The sequence below is a fragment of the Bos grunniens genome, chromosome 19 (assembly GCF_055505025.1).
Source record: "Bos grunniens cultivar Pamir isolate PY7600 chromosome 19, Bosgru_T2T1.0, whole genome shotgun sequence".
Lineage (NCBI taxonomy): Eukaryota > Metazoa > Chordata > Mammalia > Artiodactyla > Bovidae > Bos > Bos grunniens.
In genome coordinates this window covers 15,678,102-15,695,716 of record NC_141183.1, presented here as the reverse complement: position 1 = coordinate 15,695,716, position 17,615 = coordinate 15,678,102, and the positions used below count along the sequence as shown (strand labels likewise).

General features: G+C 42.3%; 1 protein-coding gene across 9 annotated transcripts in view; it reads left to right on the top strand.

Annotated features, from left to right (window-relative positions):
- The window catches only part of TANC2 (tetratricopeptide repeat, ankyrin repeat and coiled-coil containing 2), a 363,482-nt gene that overhangs the window by 306,046 nt on the left and 39,821 nt on the right, over positions 1-17,615 (top strand). For all 9 annotated transcript variants that reach the window (XM_086357066.1, XM_086357065.1, XM_086357063.1 and 6 more), the window contains one exon: positions 16,871-16,979. In XM_086357066.1, the coding sequence (XP_086213192.1) occupies positions 16,871-16,979 (109 nt within the window). The remainder of the gene's footprint in view (positions 1-16,870; positions 16,980-17,615) is intronic.

The window sequence follows — 17,615 nt, the reverse complement described above, 5'->3', positions numbered from 1 at the left end:
TGTTCACCTCTTTGACTCAGAGCAGAATTCTTTTAAAATCGTGATTGCCCGTTTAAAAGCCAGGCCATTGTTAAAGTCACCAGCGACTGACCTCATTAGAGCCCAAGCTGGTCCTAAGATTTACGCTGGAAAATGGAATCTTAAACCTTATATCTGAAAAAGACTTGAAGAGATCAGCACATCTAGCCACTCTACCTTTAGATAAAGTAAGTGTTGTTATCCCTGGTTTACTATAAAGGCCTTAAAATGCTGAATCACTTGCAGAAAAGCATAAAGGTAACGGAGGAGAAAGGAACAGGGGTTAGAAGAGGAATGACAAGTGTAGCATACGTACTGCTCCTCCCCTAACCCCCACACCCACGGCAGATGTCACTGACTTACCCCAGCACTCTTTCCCAATGCACTCGACTGTGACTTAAGAATCTTTCTCAGTTCTACAAACCACACTCCACCTGAGACTATTTCCCATCCTCTTGGATAGGACCTAGATCTCTAGCATCCTAATGAGGTGTGCTTTCTACTCCTCCACACACACATAATTCTTTCAAAGAAAAGAATTATTCCTTTAATAAGTTGATGTTATCAAAAGCAGGTGTAGTCTTGATTTCCTAGAAACGAAGAAGACGTGAACAACATAGCTGCCAAATGCAGAGCTTTTTCTGGCTCAGAAAGAAGATAGGCCACATGTGACTTCTTCTGTGACTCATCAGAGAGGCTGACAGTCTTTGTTCTGGGGTTTTATTGTTACTCCTGGGGCATGTTCTTCGCCCTTGTTAGAGACACCTGTGCTTGTGGGCACACTTCTCAGCCTACTTCCTGCCGACTCATTAGAAAATTAGTTCCAGATTCTGATGATGATATTAAGCCAGGCAGATTTTGTGCTGTCTTCCCTAAGAGTTAAACTTTTTAAAGAAACATTCTGTAGTGGAAAGAACATGAACTTTTGAGTCAGATGACCTGCTTAACAAGTCCTACCTTTTCCAGGAACTGTGTGACCTTTGGAAAATTATATAATGTTTCTGAGACAGTTTTCTTACCTACGTAAAAGGAATATATTCCTAGAACTGTTGAGAATTAAGTGAGGTCATGTAGTGTAATGCTTAGACTTGTACAGAGTACAAAGAAAGTGGTTGGGGAATGTTCTTTGTCTAACCCCCTCTCTTTGTGAAGCTGCACACCTCAGACTGGGACTTGAACCCACGTGCCGGGACTTGAACATGGCCAAAACCCAGTCTTCCAACTGAGATCACACACTTGATTTCAGGACTTAATGAAGCTCAGGTTCTTGATGTCTCATCACAGAACAAATTCACTGAGAGACAAAGTGATAGTTAAGAAGTGGATTTATTTAGAAAACAACACACTTCACAGACAGTGTGGGCCGCCTCAGAAGGTGAGAGTGGCCTCGAAATGTGGTGTTTAGTTTTTATGGGCTGGGTAATTCCTTAGGCTAATGAGTGGGAGAATCATTCCAACTGGAGGAAGGGGTGGAGATTTCCAGGAACTAGGCCACCACGCTCTTTTTGGTCTCTGATGGTCAGCCTTGGAACTGTCATGGTGCTTGTGGTTATACCATTTAGCTTGCTGATGTGTTGCAGTGGGCAGTACTGAGGATTAAGGTCTGGTGGAAGTTGACTTGTCTGCCGTCTTGGACCCATTTGGTTCTAATTAGTTTGTCATGTCCTCAGGCTGTGTCTTCTTTCAAAGATTGTGCCCTGCCCCCTTTCCCTCCTGTTTCACGTGCAGTAATAGACCTTTCAGGTTTGATTTAACTAAATCCCTGTAGCTAATTGGATAGGTTGCAACAGTCTTCTGCTATTAGTATTTGGGGGCACAAGATTTAAAAAAAAACAACAACTGGGTCTGAGTTCTCTATGAATTGTATATGATTCCCAAGAGGATTTTATTGTAAATCCCGCTAGTACTGCTGCTGGTGTTAATACAGAGTTGGCAGTGACATATTTAAGAAAAAGAGACCAATCTAGAATTGCCTAATAAACACTGAAATCAGTTTCCAGAGGAACTTTGCTGGCTGATCTGCTCTCTTATCCTGGAACATCTCAGGGAATTGAAAACTGAGGTCCAAGGCAACCAGACTAACCCTGAATTAAGAGTATCCTTACAACAGATAAAAACCCTCCGGCTCCCAAAGGAGCAAAGATGGTATTTATGCAGCCACATCATGGCTTTCCAGGCTTACCTTCTCAACATTGTTTATTAACTAGGATCATTTTGGCAAGAGGCTGATGCACTGGGACAGGAAGAGCAAACACTCCTAACTTCAAATGCTGTGTAGTCTATTCCCTGGTGGTTGAATAACACTCAAGACTTTCAAGGGATCATCATATATCCCTTAATGGCAGAGAGTAAACAGGACCGGGAGTTATCAAAAAAGCTTCCTTCCATGTTTCATCTCAGTTGGAATTCAGCCTTCTGTGCAGCACCGTCTGGCACCAGCTTTGTTACTACGTTGTTGATCTCAGAGCTTGAGGCCCCCTGGGTCAATGAGATGGAAATTCACTAAGAATTTGATGTCACTGGCAAAGCCCAGGCTGGCCTTTCAAAGAAACTGGCTATAATTGCTTCCCATTGTGGGGGAGTCTGGTTAGCAGGACTCTTCTCCAGGCAGGGTTTTCCTCTGAGGCCCTGAGCCTCTACTTTCTGTACATTGTTTCCTGCCCTGTTCTCCACTTTCTCTCCAGCTTCTCTCTGGAGCGTTTCAGTAGACCAGGGAAGGCCAACTCAGTGCCTCTGAAATCACAGTAAGTAGTGCAAAGCCTGACTCTGCATAAGGAGAACTTTCAGAAGCTACAGAACATCTCTTCTGGTCCGTTTTCTTGGGCTTTCAACACTCACTTCTTCACCCTGAATTTGTTGACCTTATTAGGGAGTTAGTCACAAATGAGAATATTCTGTTGATGCCAAAAAGTAGTTGACCTTCATCAGAAGTAGGCCACCCAGGGCGATCCTTTCTGCTACGTGAAGAGAGTCAGTAATCTGAGGATGGTGCTAGAAGAGGAAGCAGGAGAGCTGGGGGTCAGTGCTTCAGCTGAGATAGGGTTTTCCTTATTTTAAATATCAGACTGCCTATTGCCCCAGAATCAGGGCACACAGTTAACATCCCGGAAAGAATGACCGAAAGTTGCATACACATCTGACTGCCACAGAAAGACGAGTTATAGATGCCTTTTCTTGGCTTGGTAATAGGGTAAGGGTATCTGTATATATACGCATGTTTATGTTTCTCAAACTGTAAGCAAATTATAGTGCAAAATCTTTTATTACATCAAAACTTAGAAGAGTTTAGGTTTGCACTCTAGATAGAACTTTGCCCTTTGCAGCACTCAGAAGCCTCAGACTGCACCACTTCATTCTGCCTTCTGTTTCCCGCTGTTCATCACTGTCATAGCCTGTCATACTCTGAAATTAACCTGTCCTGTATGTTATTCCCTTGGGCACTGAGCTATCAGATTAACTCACTAATAAACTAATCTCTGCTATTATGCTAATAAAAGGGAAGTAGAAAACGTTCAAAGCAACTTGTGCCTTTTAAGTAAGGCATTTGAGAGATGTCACCAGCCTTTATAGCTCAGTCAGTAAAGAAGCTGCCCGCAATGCAGGAGACCTGGGTTCAATCCCTGGGTCAGGAAGATCCCCTGGAGAAAGGAATGGCAACCCACTCCATTATTCTTGCCTGGAGAATCCCATGGACAGAGGAGCCTGGCAGGCTGCAGTCCATGGGGTCACAAGAGTGAGACATGACTTACTGACTAAACCACCACCAGCCTTTATAATCTAACCTATTGATGACTTTGATTCTTGAGATGTGAGGTTGACAGAGTAGACAGTTGGGGCCACCAGCCTTGTGGTGCTGTCCAGTTACTGCTTAGTATTTCTACATAGCTTTAGGCTAGCCCTGAATGAATCCCCACTCTTTCTTCTCTGTTTCCTATCCTGTTATCTCTGTTCCCATGGTATTGTTAGCCTTCCCTTCCCAAGGAACAGCTCTCAGATCAACATTTTGTTGTATGTATGTGTAGCATTCTGACATAGAAATGAGAAGACTCTGCTGCCTTATTTTTAACTGTTCAACTAAAACGTTGTAAAGTTTCACAAGTATTGAGCTGCGCAGCCTGATGAGGTTTGATTTGAAAGCCTATTTTGGGCTGACCTGGTTTCCTCAAACTCAATCAAATTTAGGCTGGGAGGAAGGGGGAAAAGGCTACTCAAGTCCTACCTGTACCTATAGGGATAGTTGAGAACTTAATTCTTTGAGGCCAGAGCTGAAATCTTACAATAAATGTTCTTTAATATTTTAAAAAATTATTTTTACTATGTTGGTCAGCAAATTACACATTGGAGACTGGGTGTTCTAAAATCCACATCACAAAGCAGAGTGTCAGAGAAGAAGCAGCTTGTCACAGGGCAGGGGGAAAAGAGGGCATTCTCCCTGTAAAGGAAAACTAATTTGTGCTAGGGACTTGTACAGCCTGGCTTCTGGCAGGATGCTTAAGTCTGAAGTGACCACAGAATGGTGAGTTGAGGATTGTGGTGGTTTTATTTATTTGGTTTTTTAATCCACACAGGAGCCTCCCAGCAGGGTGACCCTTAACCTTCATTTTCACGGAAACACAAACTTGAGGTGACTACTTCTCAGAGCCATTGCAGGCTGCCACAATAACCCCTTGAATAGGTGGATAGATTCTTCTTTCTAAAAGCATTAGGGATGAATTCAGCAAAGTGATAGATCATGGAAAGAAAAAAAAGGCTTGAGGAGCTAAATCAGCCCTTAGGGTTTGGAAGAGTTAATGCAAAGAGGAGAGAGATACACCAAACACCTTTTCCAGCACATGACCCTTAGTAGAATGACCTTTGATATCATAATTTTGCTGTGATTTTCATTGATCTCTAATAATTGGCAGAAATTTTTCTGATTTGCCAATAAATAGTTTTCCTCTTATTTAAACCAGTTTCTAACTCCCTATTAGAATCAAGAATACATTTTATCAAGAATCAAATTTGAGATTCAAGAATAAACTTGAGACTCAAAATAATAATGGAATAACTATATTATTCTAGCAACCCGAGTCATGGTTTTGTAATACAATGCAAGGGGATACTGCATGAAACCTGATGTATATCTTGGAGTGTGTCCAGTTTGCTCATGCATAATGGGCATGGCACACATGCCCTTCAACTGTACAGATTTGCTTCTCTCAGCATAGATGATAGAACCCACAGCTATAAGTCAAATAGGTAAATTGTTCCCATTGTTAAAACTCTCGTATCTTCAAAGATGGGAGCAATAATATATATTTTTTTCCTTTTACAAGTCCAAAATTAAGTTTGGAAAAAGTTGGTAATCAAAATTCTTCTCTAAACCAATTTAAAACTGAGAGCTATTTATTTTTACTGTCATAAAAACTCATGTGAAGTTTGCTAAGTTAATAAACATATGGAGAAGTAGTCCTGCTTATAAAATGGAGAGAAAGCATCATTTTAGGACCTTGACAGGCATGCAGAAGAGCCAGCTAATGATAACACAGAACAGACTTGTACTCTTGTTTTTTTGATAGATTTGTAACAAAATATTTGATTTTGTTACAAAAATTAATATTGCTTCATATATTTAAATTATATATATATATATATATATATATAGCTTTTTTAAAGTGGATGTGTCCAGTCTGGTTAAAGCAAATTCACCTAAGTTAGATGAGGAGAGAAATTTTAAGGGAGATTTCTGGTACTGAAAGTAGCATAGGAAATAGAGGCTCGTTTGTCCTGTTAAATGAGTCTCTGAAGCAACACTGGCTGAATGAAAAGATGGGAATCCCGCAGGCTCTCCTAGATTGTCAAACCAAGATCCATGGCACAGCATTCAGGAGTTCCTGCCAGCTTAGTGGGATATGACAGCACATTTTGTTTTTTTGTGTTTGGAGCAACTTCCTTGGCTGTCTCTAGACTTTCAAAAGCAGCTGGAGCTCCACATTTCATAAAATCAACACTAATAGCCTTCTGTTCGCCCAACCATAAGAACCCACAACTGTAAGACATGTATTCACTGTGGCCATCAGCATATCTAGTTGGTTCTACAACCCAAATTTTGCTTGTAAGTGTCCACTTATTTCCACCTCTACTGACTGCACCCTAGGCTCTCACATGGACTGGTTTAGCGTCTTAATTGGTCTCCCTGTCAATCCATTCTCCACCAGCACCCAAAGTGATTCTTAAAAAATACAAGTCAGACTGTGTAACCTCCTCCTAAAAAATCCTTCAGTGGCTTCTTTTTGTGATTAGAATAAAATCAAAGCCAGATTCTTCAAAACCCTATATTATTATACAAAGATAGCTTCTGCCTCCCTCTCTAATGAAGTTCATTCATTCTCCCTGTTAGTCACAGTATTCTGGTCATAAATGGTCATGTGCCAGTTCCTAGAATTTGCTAAGCTCTCTTCTACTCCTGATTCTTTGCACTTAATAGGTCCCTCCGTCTGGAGCATGCTTTCCCTCTGTCATCACACAGCATAATCTCTAACTCCTTCCGGTCTCAGCCTAACAGCCACCTCCTGAGACTTCCTCATGTCACTTATCTAAGAAAGTCCTTCCTGGCTTTACTGGTCATAGCAATCTTCTTACTTTTAATCTTTTATCAATGTATTATCTGTGAATACTTGTTTACTGTCCACTTTCCCTTCTAGAATGTGAGTGAGCTCCATGAGGACAAGAACCTTCCTATCATGCTCACCTTGGTCTTCCTAATGATTGATAGAGTTCCTGGCACACAGTCAGCACTCAGTAAATATATTGTTTAACAGTGAATTAATGAGTGAACAAAGAAGTGATCAGTTCAGTTCAGTAGCTCAGTCGTGTCTGACTCTTTGCGACCCCATGGACTGCAGCACACCAGGCCTCCCTGTCCATGGCCAACTCCCAGAGTTGACCCAAATTCATGTACATTGAGTCGGTGATGCAATCCAGCCATCTCATCCTCTGTCGTCCCCTTTTCCTCCCACCTTTGATCTTTCCCAGCATCAGGGTCTTTTCAAATGAGTCAGCTCTTCACATCAGGTGGCCAAAGTACTGGAGTTTCAACTTCAATATCATTCCTTCCAATGAACACCCAAGACTGATCTCCTTTAGGATGGACTGGTTGGATCTCCTTGCAGTCCAAGGGACTCTCAAGAGTCTTCTCCAACACCACAGTTCAAATGCATCAATTCTTTGACGCTCAGCTTTCTTTATAGTCCAACTCTCACATCCATACATAACTACTGGGAAAACCATAGCCTTGACTAGACAGACCTTTGTTGGCAAAGTAATGTCTCTGCTTTTTAATCTGCTGTCTAGGTTGGTCATAACTTTCCTTCCAAGGAGTAAGCATCTTTTAATTTCATGGCTGCAGTCACCATATGCAGTGATTTTGAAGCCTAAAAAATGAAGTCTGCCACTGTTTCCACTGTTTCCCCATATACATGCTACTCATTTTATTTAAAAAATTTGATAAACTCTTCACACAGTTCAATAGAATACGTCTTGTTTATTCTGTTGCCATGCATCAGGAGAAAACAAAGACGTGCACGTCAGCATACGTCCACTGAACGTGTATTAAGTAATATATTCAAAGCTCTATGTTAAGCACTGCAGGAGATACACATATGAGTAAGATAGATCTGTCTACCAGGACTTACAGGTTAGTGGTTTTAACAAACACATTTATAACCAGCTATAATTTAAGACAGAGTGCTGTACTAGAGGTACAAACAAAGAACTGAGGAACGTGGAGAACGAAGAACTGATTGATCTTCCTATGCCTATTGTTGGTGTTTCAAACTGTGACAGTTTGATGAAGTTATAACTCTTCTGCCTTATAAGCCCTGCCAACTGCCTGAAGACTTCATTGGCAGAGGACAGGCAGAGAAGTGTCCCTTCTCCTAGGGCCAGTGCTGCCTTAGCGGAAAGAAGGACATTAGGAAACTGTGAGGCCAACAGGGAGAAAGCAGCGGATTTCTAGCTGAGTTCTGTGTTTAAAAAGAAATAATGTCGTTCCACCCATTTCTATAAAGGTACATCTAGGGCATACTTCTAGTCTCCTACTTCCCATCAGCTCCTTCATTCCCACCTTGAATATGCTACAGCAAGACAAGCTGACTAGAAATGGATTTTGTATCCCAGTTCCACGAGAAAGCCATGAAAAGAGCATGCCAGGGCAGTTACTAACTAATACGCTGAAGATGGAAGCAAGCGTTTTTGTAAAGATGTGGGTGCCATTTGCAACAGGCCGACTGACTGTAAAGCGTCAACCCCCAGATTTAACTGCAGGCAGAATTTTTAAGATGAGAGATGAAAAAGATCAGGATTGTCAGTCTGTTCTCAATATTTGAGTCATAGTCACATTCATTTCACAGTTGATCAGTGGCAACAGAGATGCCCGCAAATTCAAGGCTGAATTGAGTAGTGAATTAGAAAATGGATCTGGAAGTCCTTGTGTTGCTCTTCCTCAAACCCATCTATATTTTCATGAAACATTTATTGAACTTTACTGGACACCAAAGACTGTGCTATACACTAGAGAAACTTAGGTAATTAACATACCCCTTGACACTAAAGCCATTACCAAGGAAGGTCAGCTACATAGCAACCAATAACGTGCCACAGTACAAAGTATCGTAGGAACCTAGACAAAGAGAAAATGCTTTTCAGGGACTACCCTGGTGGCCCTGTGGTTAAGATCCACCTGGGAATGCAGGGGACATGGATTCAGTCGCTGTTCCGAGAACTAAGATCCCAAATGCTGCAGTGCAACTTTGGAGCCCATGCACCCTGGAGCCCACACCACAACTAGAGAGTTCAAGAGCCGCAACCAAAGGTCCTGCACAATGCAGTGAAGATCCCATGTGCTGCAACTAAGACCCGATGCAGCCAAATACATTTTTTTTTTTAAAGAGAGAAAATACTTTTTCAGAGCAAGTAGCAGTCGAGTTCAACCTTGAAGGATGAGTTGATCCCGTTTAGCTGCAGAGGAGCAGGAGAACACTCTAGGGAGGCTAGAGAGCAGAGTGGTAGGAGGAAAAGCAAGTTGAAGATATTAAGTGCCCTTGAGGAATTATGAGAAGCCATAACTAGAAAACAAGACATGCAGTCAGAGAATGATAGGAAGTGTCACTAGGAAAAAAGTCTAAAAAGTTTAAGACTTCTCAGTTTATTCTGTAGATAACAGAGAGTGTCTCTAATTTTTGAGAAAAGAAGAGACAGTGATCAGATAAGTCTGATCAAGTGCAAAATAGCTCTGACAAGCAGTGTATGGAAGATGGATTGAAGGAGAGACTGCAGTCAGGGGAACTAGTCACAGGTCTAGAACAATAGTCTAGCTGAGAAATAGTAAGACTGCAATGTGAGAACAGAGAGCTGCGTAGACATTTTAGAGATATTCAAAAGCACCTGGTCTTTTTTTGTGTATGGGAGGTAAGGGTGGAAGAATCAAAAATGATTTCAGAACTTATCTTGGATGATGGAAAATAGTGAAGCTGCTGATGGACATAGAGCATTCTGAATGGGGGAAGACTTCTAGCGTGAGTGAAGGCAGGAGGAAGAGCAGGCTTCTGGAGAGAGGTGAGTCCTATTTTGGACATGGTTATAATGAATTGCCTCCAGGGGAGGATGCACAAATGTATGTAGAAATATGACCTTGGAGAACAGGAAAAGAGAAAGCTGAAGGCATGAGGTTATGGATTGAGGAGTTACCAGCAAGTAACTGACAGTAGAAGCCATAATAACTTAACAGGGTCATCCAGGTTAAGGGTATAAAGCAGAAAGTTTCGATGCATGAAAACAGAACAGGTGTTTTTTTTTAACTGAAGTATAATTGTTTTACAGTGTTGTGTTAATTTCTGCTGTACAGCCAAGTGATTCAGTTATACAAATAAATATACATTCGTTTTTGTAGTCTTTTCCATTATGGTTTATCATAGGATATTAAGTATAGTTCCCTGTGCTATACAGCAGGGCCTTGTTGCTTATCCATTCTGTGTGCATTAGCTTGCATCTTTGAACCCCAGCCTTTCACTCTGTCTGTTCACCAGCCTCTTCCCACTGGCAACCACAGTATGTTCTCTATGTCCGTGAGTCTGTTTCATGGCATGTGTGCTAAGTCACTTTAGTCATGTCCGACTCTTTGTTACCCTAAGGACCCACCAGGCTTCACTCTCCATGGGATTCTCCAGGCAAGAATACTGGAGTGGGTTGCCATGCCCTCCTCTGGGGGATCTCCTTTTTCGTAAGTAGGTTCATTTCAGAATAGGTATATTTAAACACTAAAAGAAAATGGTGAGCCAAGTAATAATTTACAAGAGTAATATTACAGTTACAGAAACAAGAGAAAGTAATAAGATCGTGAAATCAAAGATGAAGATTTTTCTGCGCTAGGTCTGATGTGATGAATATAATTTCTGCCTATGTTCCATTAGCCAGAACTCGGTCACCTGACCCCACTCGAATGTGAACGCAAGGTCCCTGGCAAAGTAACTGCTTCCCACCATCACCCTTGACTGTGGACAGGAGCACAGACCTTTTGTAGACAGGTATCCATCTCTGCCCAGTAATTCTAATCTCACTAGGTCTCCCTAAATAATTCCCACATGTACCTCTATAACATAAAGACATTCCACAGCAGCACATGTCATTTCAGCCCACACTGTAAGATAGCTAGGACAGGCTTTAGATTGTACATAGTTCCTTGCCAGCTGGCTGTCCCTGTTCCGCTTTATCGCATCCTAGCACCACACAGAAGAGTATCAGAACACTTAAGTGTTGTTTCTCTGAAATGCTGAAGTGTTGTATATTGAGTTTGCTCTCCCAGGAGCTGATGACATCTGTGCCCACACGTTAAGTGACTCTGACTAGAACAATGGAGGGCCCGTGCATGCTGGAGATATTTGAGTACATTTGTTAGTACTTCAGGTAGAGACTTGAAGATCACTAACTTTCAGGGTTGCTAAGTGAAAATCTATTAGAAAAACAAACTTAGCACCACTGTATGGTTTATAGTTGTATAAAACTAAAACAGTTGTATAATACCTGTTAGGCAACTTCCAAACTAGTGAATGGGTGGAGGGTAAGGATGTTGCTTCTTGCCTTAGAAAGCGTTGCCTGAGAGACTCCACAGCTCTGAATTCTTTGAGGTACTGAGGCATCAGGTAAGAGCAGCTCCTCATTGTCTTATCATCTGTAGTTGTTTAAGGGTGACTATCACTTGTCTCTGATAATTCCATGTCAAGGGACCGCTGAAGCCTGCAGCTGGAATTGAGATTGGATCTACCCTGTGTTATGCTGGGTACGACCTTCCCTGCCTTTTGTTGGGAGAGAGAAGAGAAGAGAATGCTGGGGGAGGAATCTTCAACTCTGACATGTGATTGATTCTCTCCTAAAATATGTCCAAATCTATCTTGAATGTAAGGCTTATATCCTTCTGAAAATCTCTGATGGACATGAGAAATTCATATTCCTCCTGTTAGCTTAACTTTTACCTTACTTCTTAGGATCTGGTTAGCTCTGTTCTTGTCCCCATTCTCTGCCTGAATTGACAATACCAGGTTTTCCTCCACAGCTAACTGTGAATGGCACCCATCCCCAATCATTTTCCCCTGATCCATGGGCTTCCCTTCTGGCTGTAAAGTTACAATGAGGTTAGTGGAAGGGCAAAGATTGGAGCTAAGGTTAGGGTATCACGTTTCACCATGCTGTACACATTAAAACTCCTAGCACACAGTCATCCTCCTACATGTTTTAAGTCTTCTGTGATTGCTGTTCATTCCTTTAGTTTAGCACTATGCTAGTGACTACGGAGGATATAAAAGAAATACAAAATACATTTACCTAATATCTCTTACTTAATTCCCACCCCAGTCCTGAGAGAGAGGTGTTACTCTCCCTGTCTTTCAAAGAGGTTAGAAAGCTTGTCCACTGCTGAAAGCTTGAAAGCGACAGAACTGGAATTGGACTTTATTTCAGGGATAAGGAAGCAATGTTGTGAATGCAGATAAGGAGTCTGCAAGGTGACTGAATCACAAAGTGACCTCATTATAGAAACTATGTGGAAATCCTAATACTTCTACCCTCACCATGGCCACCGCCCACTGGTCTTTATAACCATGTATAAGCTCACATGAGAGTCAGTTTTTATCACCATCATCTGTAATTATAGGGGGAAACACGGTTGTGTTCAGTCATACTTAAAATGTCACAAAGACTAGGGCTGTCTCTATTTCTTAACTGCTGTCTCCCAAAAATGCTAATCGAAAAATGTCAAAATTAACAGTTGCCAATTTTGATTGTAAGAATTCAGATTGTGTGCTATAAAAATGAACATACTATTCTTTACGTTTTAATCTGATCAGTGTGGCAGTGGAACAAGGTTTCAGAAGACCTTGGACTCTCCTCTCTTTGTATCCTAGCCAGGTGAGCTGGAGTCTGTTCTTCAGTCTTGCTGAGTCTCAGTCAGTCTACCACGTTAGTAATGTTCACGCCTATGCCCATAATAAAGGTGCACGAGCGAATCTAAATAAGTGCTGTAGTAATTGTGGAAACCATAGGTAGTGTACAAATGTATATTTGTACAAAAGGGACCTTTATTCATTCTCCAAGTACGGACTCTTGTTAGCTCAGAGAACATATGTGAGAAAGCATGGCTTCTGTCCTGAGTAGAGTCTAGCAGGAAGACTCACGCGCAGACACGCACAGTGCGTGGTGTACCCCGTGCGGCGGTGGAGCTGCGTGCCAGATACAGCAGAGCCTAAAGGAAAGAACCGCTGGCCCCATCTGGGGGCACCAGAGAAGACGCTGTGAACCGAGGCTGGAAGACTGGGAAGTAGTTTGCCTGATGAATTACAGGCAGAGGGAAAGCATGTTCAAAACTCTATACTCCATCTGGAATTAGAAGTACAAGGTTAGGAGGTGAAGAAACGGATAAGGGACAGATTGTGGGGAGGCTTTGAATACCATGTTTAGATTTACAATTTAGAGTTTAGATTATGTATAGGAGGAAATATAGAGCCATTGAAGGATTTTGAAGAGAAATTTGATCAGGTTTCTGCTGGATAGATGGTATGAGCCACTATGGTATGATAGTGGTATGAGCCAGGGAGGAAGCAGTGGCAAGAGTGAAGCTCTTGCAGTTATCCATGAGAGATGATGTACAAGGAGGAGAAAACAGCTGCCTGGTGTTACGCCTGAGCAACTGGAGGTGGTTTTTATTTTTTAATAAGTCTTAAGGGGATTTGGTTTTAAGGGAAATCTTCAACTTCAAACAGCCATCGTTTGACAGGTCATTTGGAGGTAGAGGGGATCTGCAGGCAGCTAGAGAAGCAGAGTAAATCTCAGTGCTGCGATGTCATTGCAGTGAGAGCCGAAGCCGGTGGTCGAGGTGAGGGCTGCCTCTGAAAGATGAGTAAATGGGGAATAGAGCAAAGAGGTTATGTAACCGAAGGAAAGTGGGAGAAAAGTGCCAGGGTAGTGTCTTAGATGTCAAGAGGAGAGACTGTTTCAAGGGAAATAGTCCATAAGACCTAATGCTGGATGGAGAAGAAAAGAAAAACAAAACATCAAAGGCAAAGGGAAAACCAATTAAGAGGCTGCTGGTGATCTTAGAGAATAGTGAGTCTAGAAGTCAAAAGGAATAGGGCTCAGGAGTGAGCAGATAATAAGAAAAATAGAAATGAATGTAGACAAGCCCACATATAGACCCATGCAGACTGGGTCAGCCAGTGGCATCGTAGTTCGTCAGAACAGAAAGGTACGAATGGGAATGCCAGCACGTAACAGAAATTGCTGTTTTACCCTTCATGTCCTCAACACCATAAGCTTTGAGTCCAGTAAACTGATCGGAATCATTCTTTCATGAATAATACAACAGCTTGTATCCAGAAAGAAGGAAACTACAGTTGTCACCATCTTTTCCTTGACCTGTGTGGCTTGCCGTTTCTCCTCGGTGTTTGGTCAACAATAACAAAAGCAAGCAGTGTCCTGTGGGTGGCTGAAATGCATGCTGGAAAGAGGCAGAAGCATCTTCCCAGGGTGTCTTAGTCATGGTAGTAAAGTGGAAGCGCTGGGGCAGAGTCAGGTCTGTGTCTACCTGACACTTCGTGTCCTTGTCCTGAGCTTTCTCCTTAATCCTCATAGGTGTGGATTCTCCTTAATGCCCTGAAGCATAATGATGGATCAGAGGCCTGTGCCAGGAGTTCTTGTCTCTATGGACAGTCAGAGATGAGTCATTTAATTCTTATACCAGGGAGGCTGCAGTCATTTCATTGTTAATAACCAGATAGGATTTTGAGAACTCAAGTTAGGGCTCTTTTATAAATGGTTCTCATTAACTTCTGTTAAAAAAGCCTATGAACTACATTGGGCTTTCAAGGGCTATGTAAACGTTCAATAGCAATTTCTGGATTTTGTGAGTGCAAAACAATTCCAGGCTCATGCCTTCAGATGACAGGCTTCCCTGGTGACTCAGCTGGTAAAGAATCCACCTGCAATGCGGGAGACCTCGGTTTGATTCCTGGGTCAGGAAGATCCTCTGGAGAAGGGATAGGCTACCCACTCCAGTGTTCTTGGGCTTCCCTGGTGGCTCAACTGGTAAAGAATCTGCCTGCAATGTGGGAGACCTGGGTTCGATCCCTGGGTTGGGAAGATCCCCTGGAGAAGGGAACGGCTACCCACTCCAGTATTCTGGCCTGGAAAATTCCATGGACTGCATAGTCCATGGGGTTGTAAAGAGTCGGACACGACTGAGCGACTTTCACTTTCACACTTTCACCTTCAGATGACACTGATGACTCCATGCAGGATACAGTTGTCTGAGACAGTCTCTCAATGAAGTAGCTCTCTTTCCTTTATGGTCAGTCTTATCTAATCAAATAAGATGACCTGGTATCCACTAGAATCCAGAAATTCTATGAAGCCAAAGATTAGAACATGGTAGAATTTCTTTTTAAAGCTTTATAGGATGATTCCCACCTAAGTGGGTAGCCTTTCCCTTTTCCAGGGGATCTTCCCCACCCAGGGACTGAACCCAGGTCTCCTGCATTGCAAGTAGATTCTTTACCATCTGTACCACCAGGGAATCCCACCTAAGTAAGATGGGGGCTGTCTCATCTTCTGTTCTCCAGGTTCTTTACTGAAACTTTATTTACAAAGGAAGAAAGGAAGGACTTGTTTATTTTTTCAGACTTCAGTTTTAGGCATCTTCAAATGGTAAACCTGGCAGCATAGCCAGTGTTAACTGTGAGAGAAAATCTTCCAGTAGACATTTGGGCCTCCTCTCAAGTAGATGTCACCAAAAAAAATTCACTGGCTGTTTTTCCTTCTGTTTGATGAATTCGTTGGGCTTGAACCTGAAATCACAGTTTGATTTCCCTCCTTTGTGGCGCTCCCAAGTGAAACAAGTCAAAGACCTAGGTTGTCAGTGGACACAGAACTCTACTGACTGCTCAGCTGATGGGAAGCAGAGGGACAGTGGTTACTCTGCAGTGTCACAGTTCCTACAGACTGTAGCAGGGTGGTAAGAGGGCAGAACCCAGAAGTGACCCAGTGTCCTTTGTTTAATGTCTAATCTTGCTTTGTGAAAATTTTATTGAGAATTTTTATGTGCCATACACCATGTTTGGCACTGTGGAGAGCATAAACAACTCGAGATTTCTGTCATAAATGTAAATAAAAAGAGATATACAACCCTGTATTTATACATATACTTTACATATATACACATATATTAATACACTCACACTTAAAAGAGTATATCATTAGGACACTTTAAGCTGGAAGAAATAGAAAACATCAACTCAAATGGATTAAGCGGTAAAGAAACTTATCACTTCATATAACAAGGAGTCCAAAATTAGCATTGGAAGCTATACAGTTAGGACCTAGGCTCTATTTTTTGACAGTTCTCTTAGCTTAGCCTCTCTGTTAGCTTGGTCTTCAGACCAAGCTTCAGACAAAGCTGAGTGTGTGATTCCAAGAGGCCTGTGGCATTTCTGAGCATCGTGGGCAGATAAGACAATGTGCAGAGGCAGAGAGAAGGGTTTTCTGTTTCATGAACAGATTGGAGATGTGTTGGCAAGCAGATGGGGGCCGGGAATGATTGCCATCAGGAAGGCTACAGTCTAGTACAGGAGAGAGCTTGTAGCCATGTGGTAGATCCTGTACTAAAGGCATATACAGCCTACGATGTAGCACCAGAGAGAGTACGCCCTTCTCAGCTAGAGGAAAAAAAAAATGCTAAAGAGAAAGAATGGAGGCTTGGTAGAGGCTGATCAGAGAAGACTTCCCTTGAGGAGGTTTTTAGTGCAGTTTGGGACACACTGAGTTGAAGGTGCTATTGGACCTCTAGGTAGAGAATCCAGTAGGCAGTTGGATGTATATTGAGCTAAAGCTGAGACGTCTAGATAGAGGGAAAGGTAAAGGGTTTAGGTAGTGGCAAAGGCTCTGAGGATGGATGAGCTAATCCAGAGGACAGACTGGGACCAAAAACAAGATCCCAAGGAAGCAACACTGACATTTAAAGCATGGGTGAAATAAGAGGAGTTGACAGAGCCGGAAAATAAAAGTGGGTCTTTTAATGCCATCTGTGTGTGGGAAGGGTGTAAGCCAACTAGAAGTGACATTCTGTGATATTCACACATGTGATGTGGGTAAAGAACCAGGAAAAGCTCGGAGCCTTTCCGTGCCATTTCTTGCCCAGGAGCGGGTGCCCTTCCCTAAGAAGTTGGGTGAACAAGACGGAGTTTCACTGGCGGTGTGGCTCGACGTGCACAGTCCTCCACCCGCAGGAGAGTTGGAGCATTAAATTTCCTAAAATGAGTCTCTCTCTTTGCAGGAGTGGTCACACATTACTTGCCTTCTGGTTTTCCCGCCAAGAGGGAAAACTAAACCGACAGCAGACAATTGAACTGGGACATCACATCCTCAAAGCACACATTTTTAAGGTAATTAAAGAAGTTGGGGGCGTTTTTCTTTCCATTTCCAGCAGGCGCCGTAACACTGTGTGTATGAAGCTGCCCGCTATGTCAGTGTGGTCCCTGCTTTCTGAAATTAGTTTGTTGCAGAGTTGGTCCATCTCCTAAAATGTCTGGCCTGTTCCTCCCTAAGACTTTGGAAAGAAAACCACATTTATCATCTCCCAGTGCAATGGATTGCTAGGTTTTCTAGGAAATGTACACATACAGTTGTTTAGGTAAGAAGCTTATAGTCGTGTATACTTCATACATCAGAGGTCCGCAACCTCTGGGATCTAATGCCTGATGATCTGAGGTAGAGCTGATATTATAATAATAATAGAAATAAAGTGCACAATAAATTTAATGTGCTTGAATCATCCTGCAACCATTCTCCCCACCTCAATCATTGGAAAAATTGTCTTCCCCAAAACCAACCCCTGGTGCCAAAAAGGCTGGGAACCACTGTCCTGTGACCTGCCGTCTGCTGAGAATAGTCATAAAGCATTAGTTACAGGTTTTTACAGTGTTTTTCAAGTCTCTGAGAGCAGTTACTCTTTCCATGTTCTTATCATTATGATTTTAATATCCCTGGTGCTGTGCATTTCAAACTCTTTCTCTAGAACC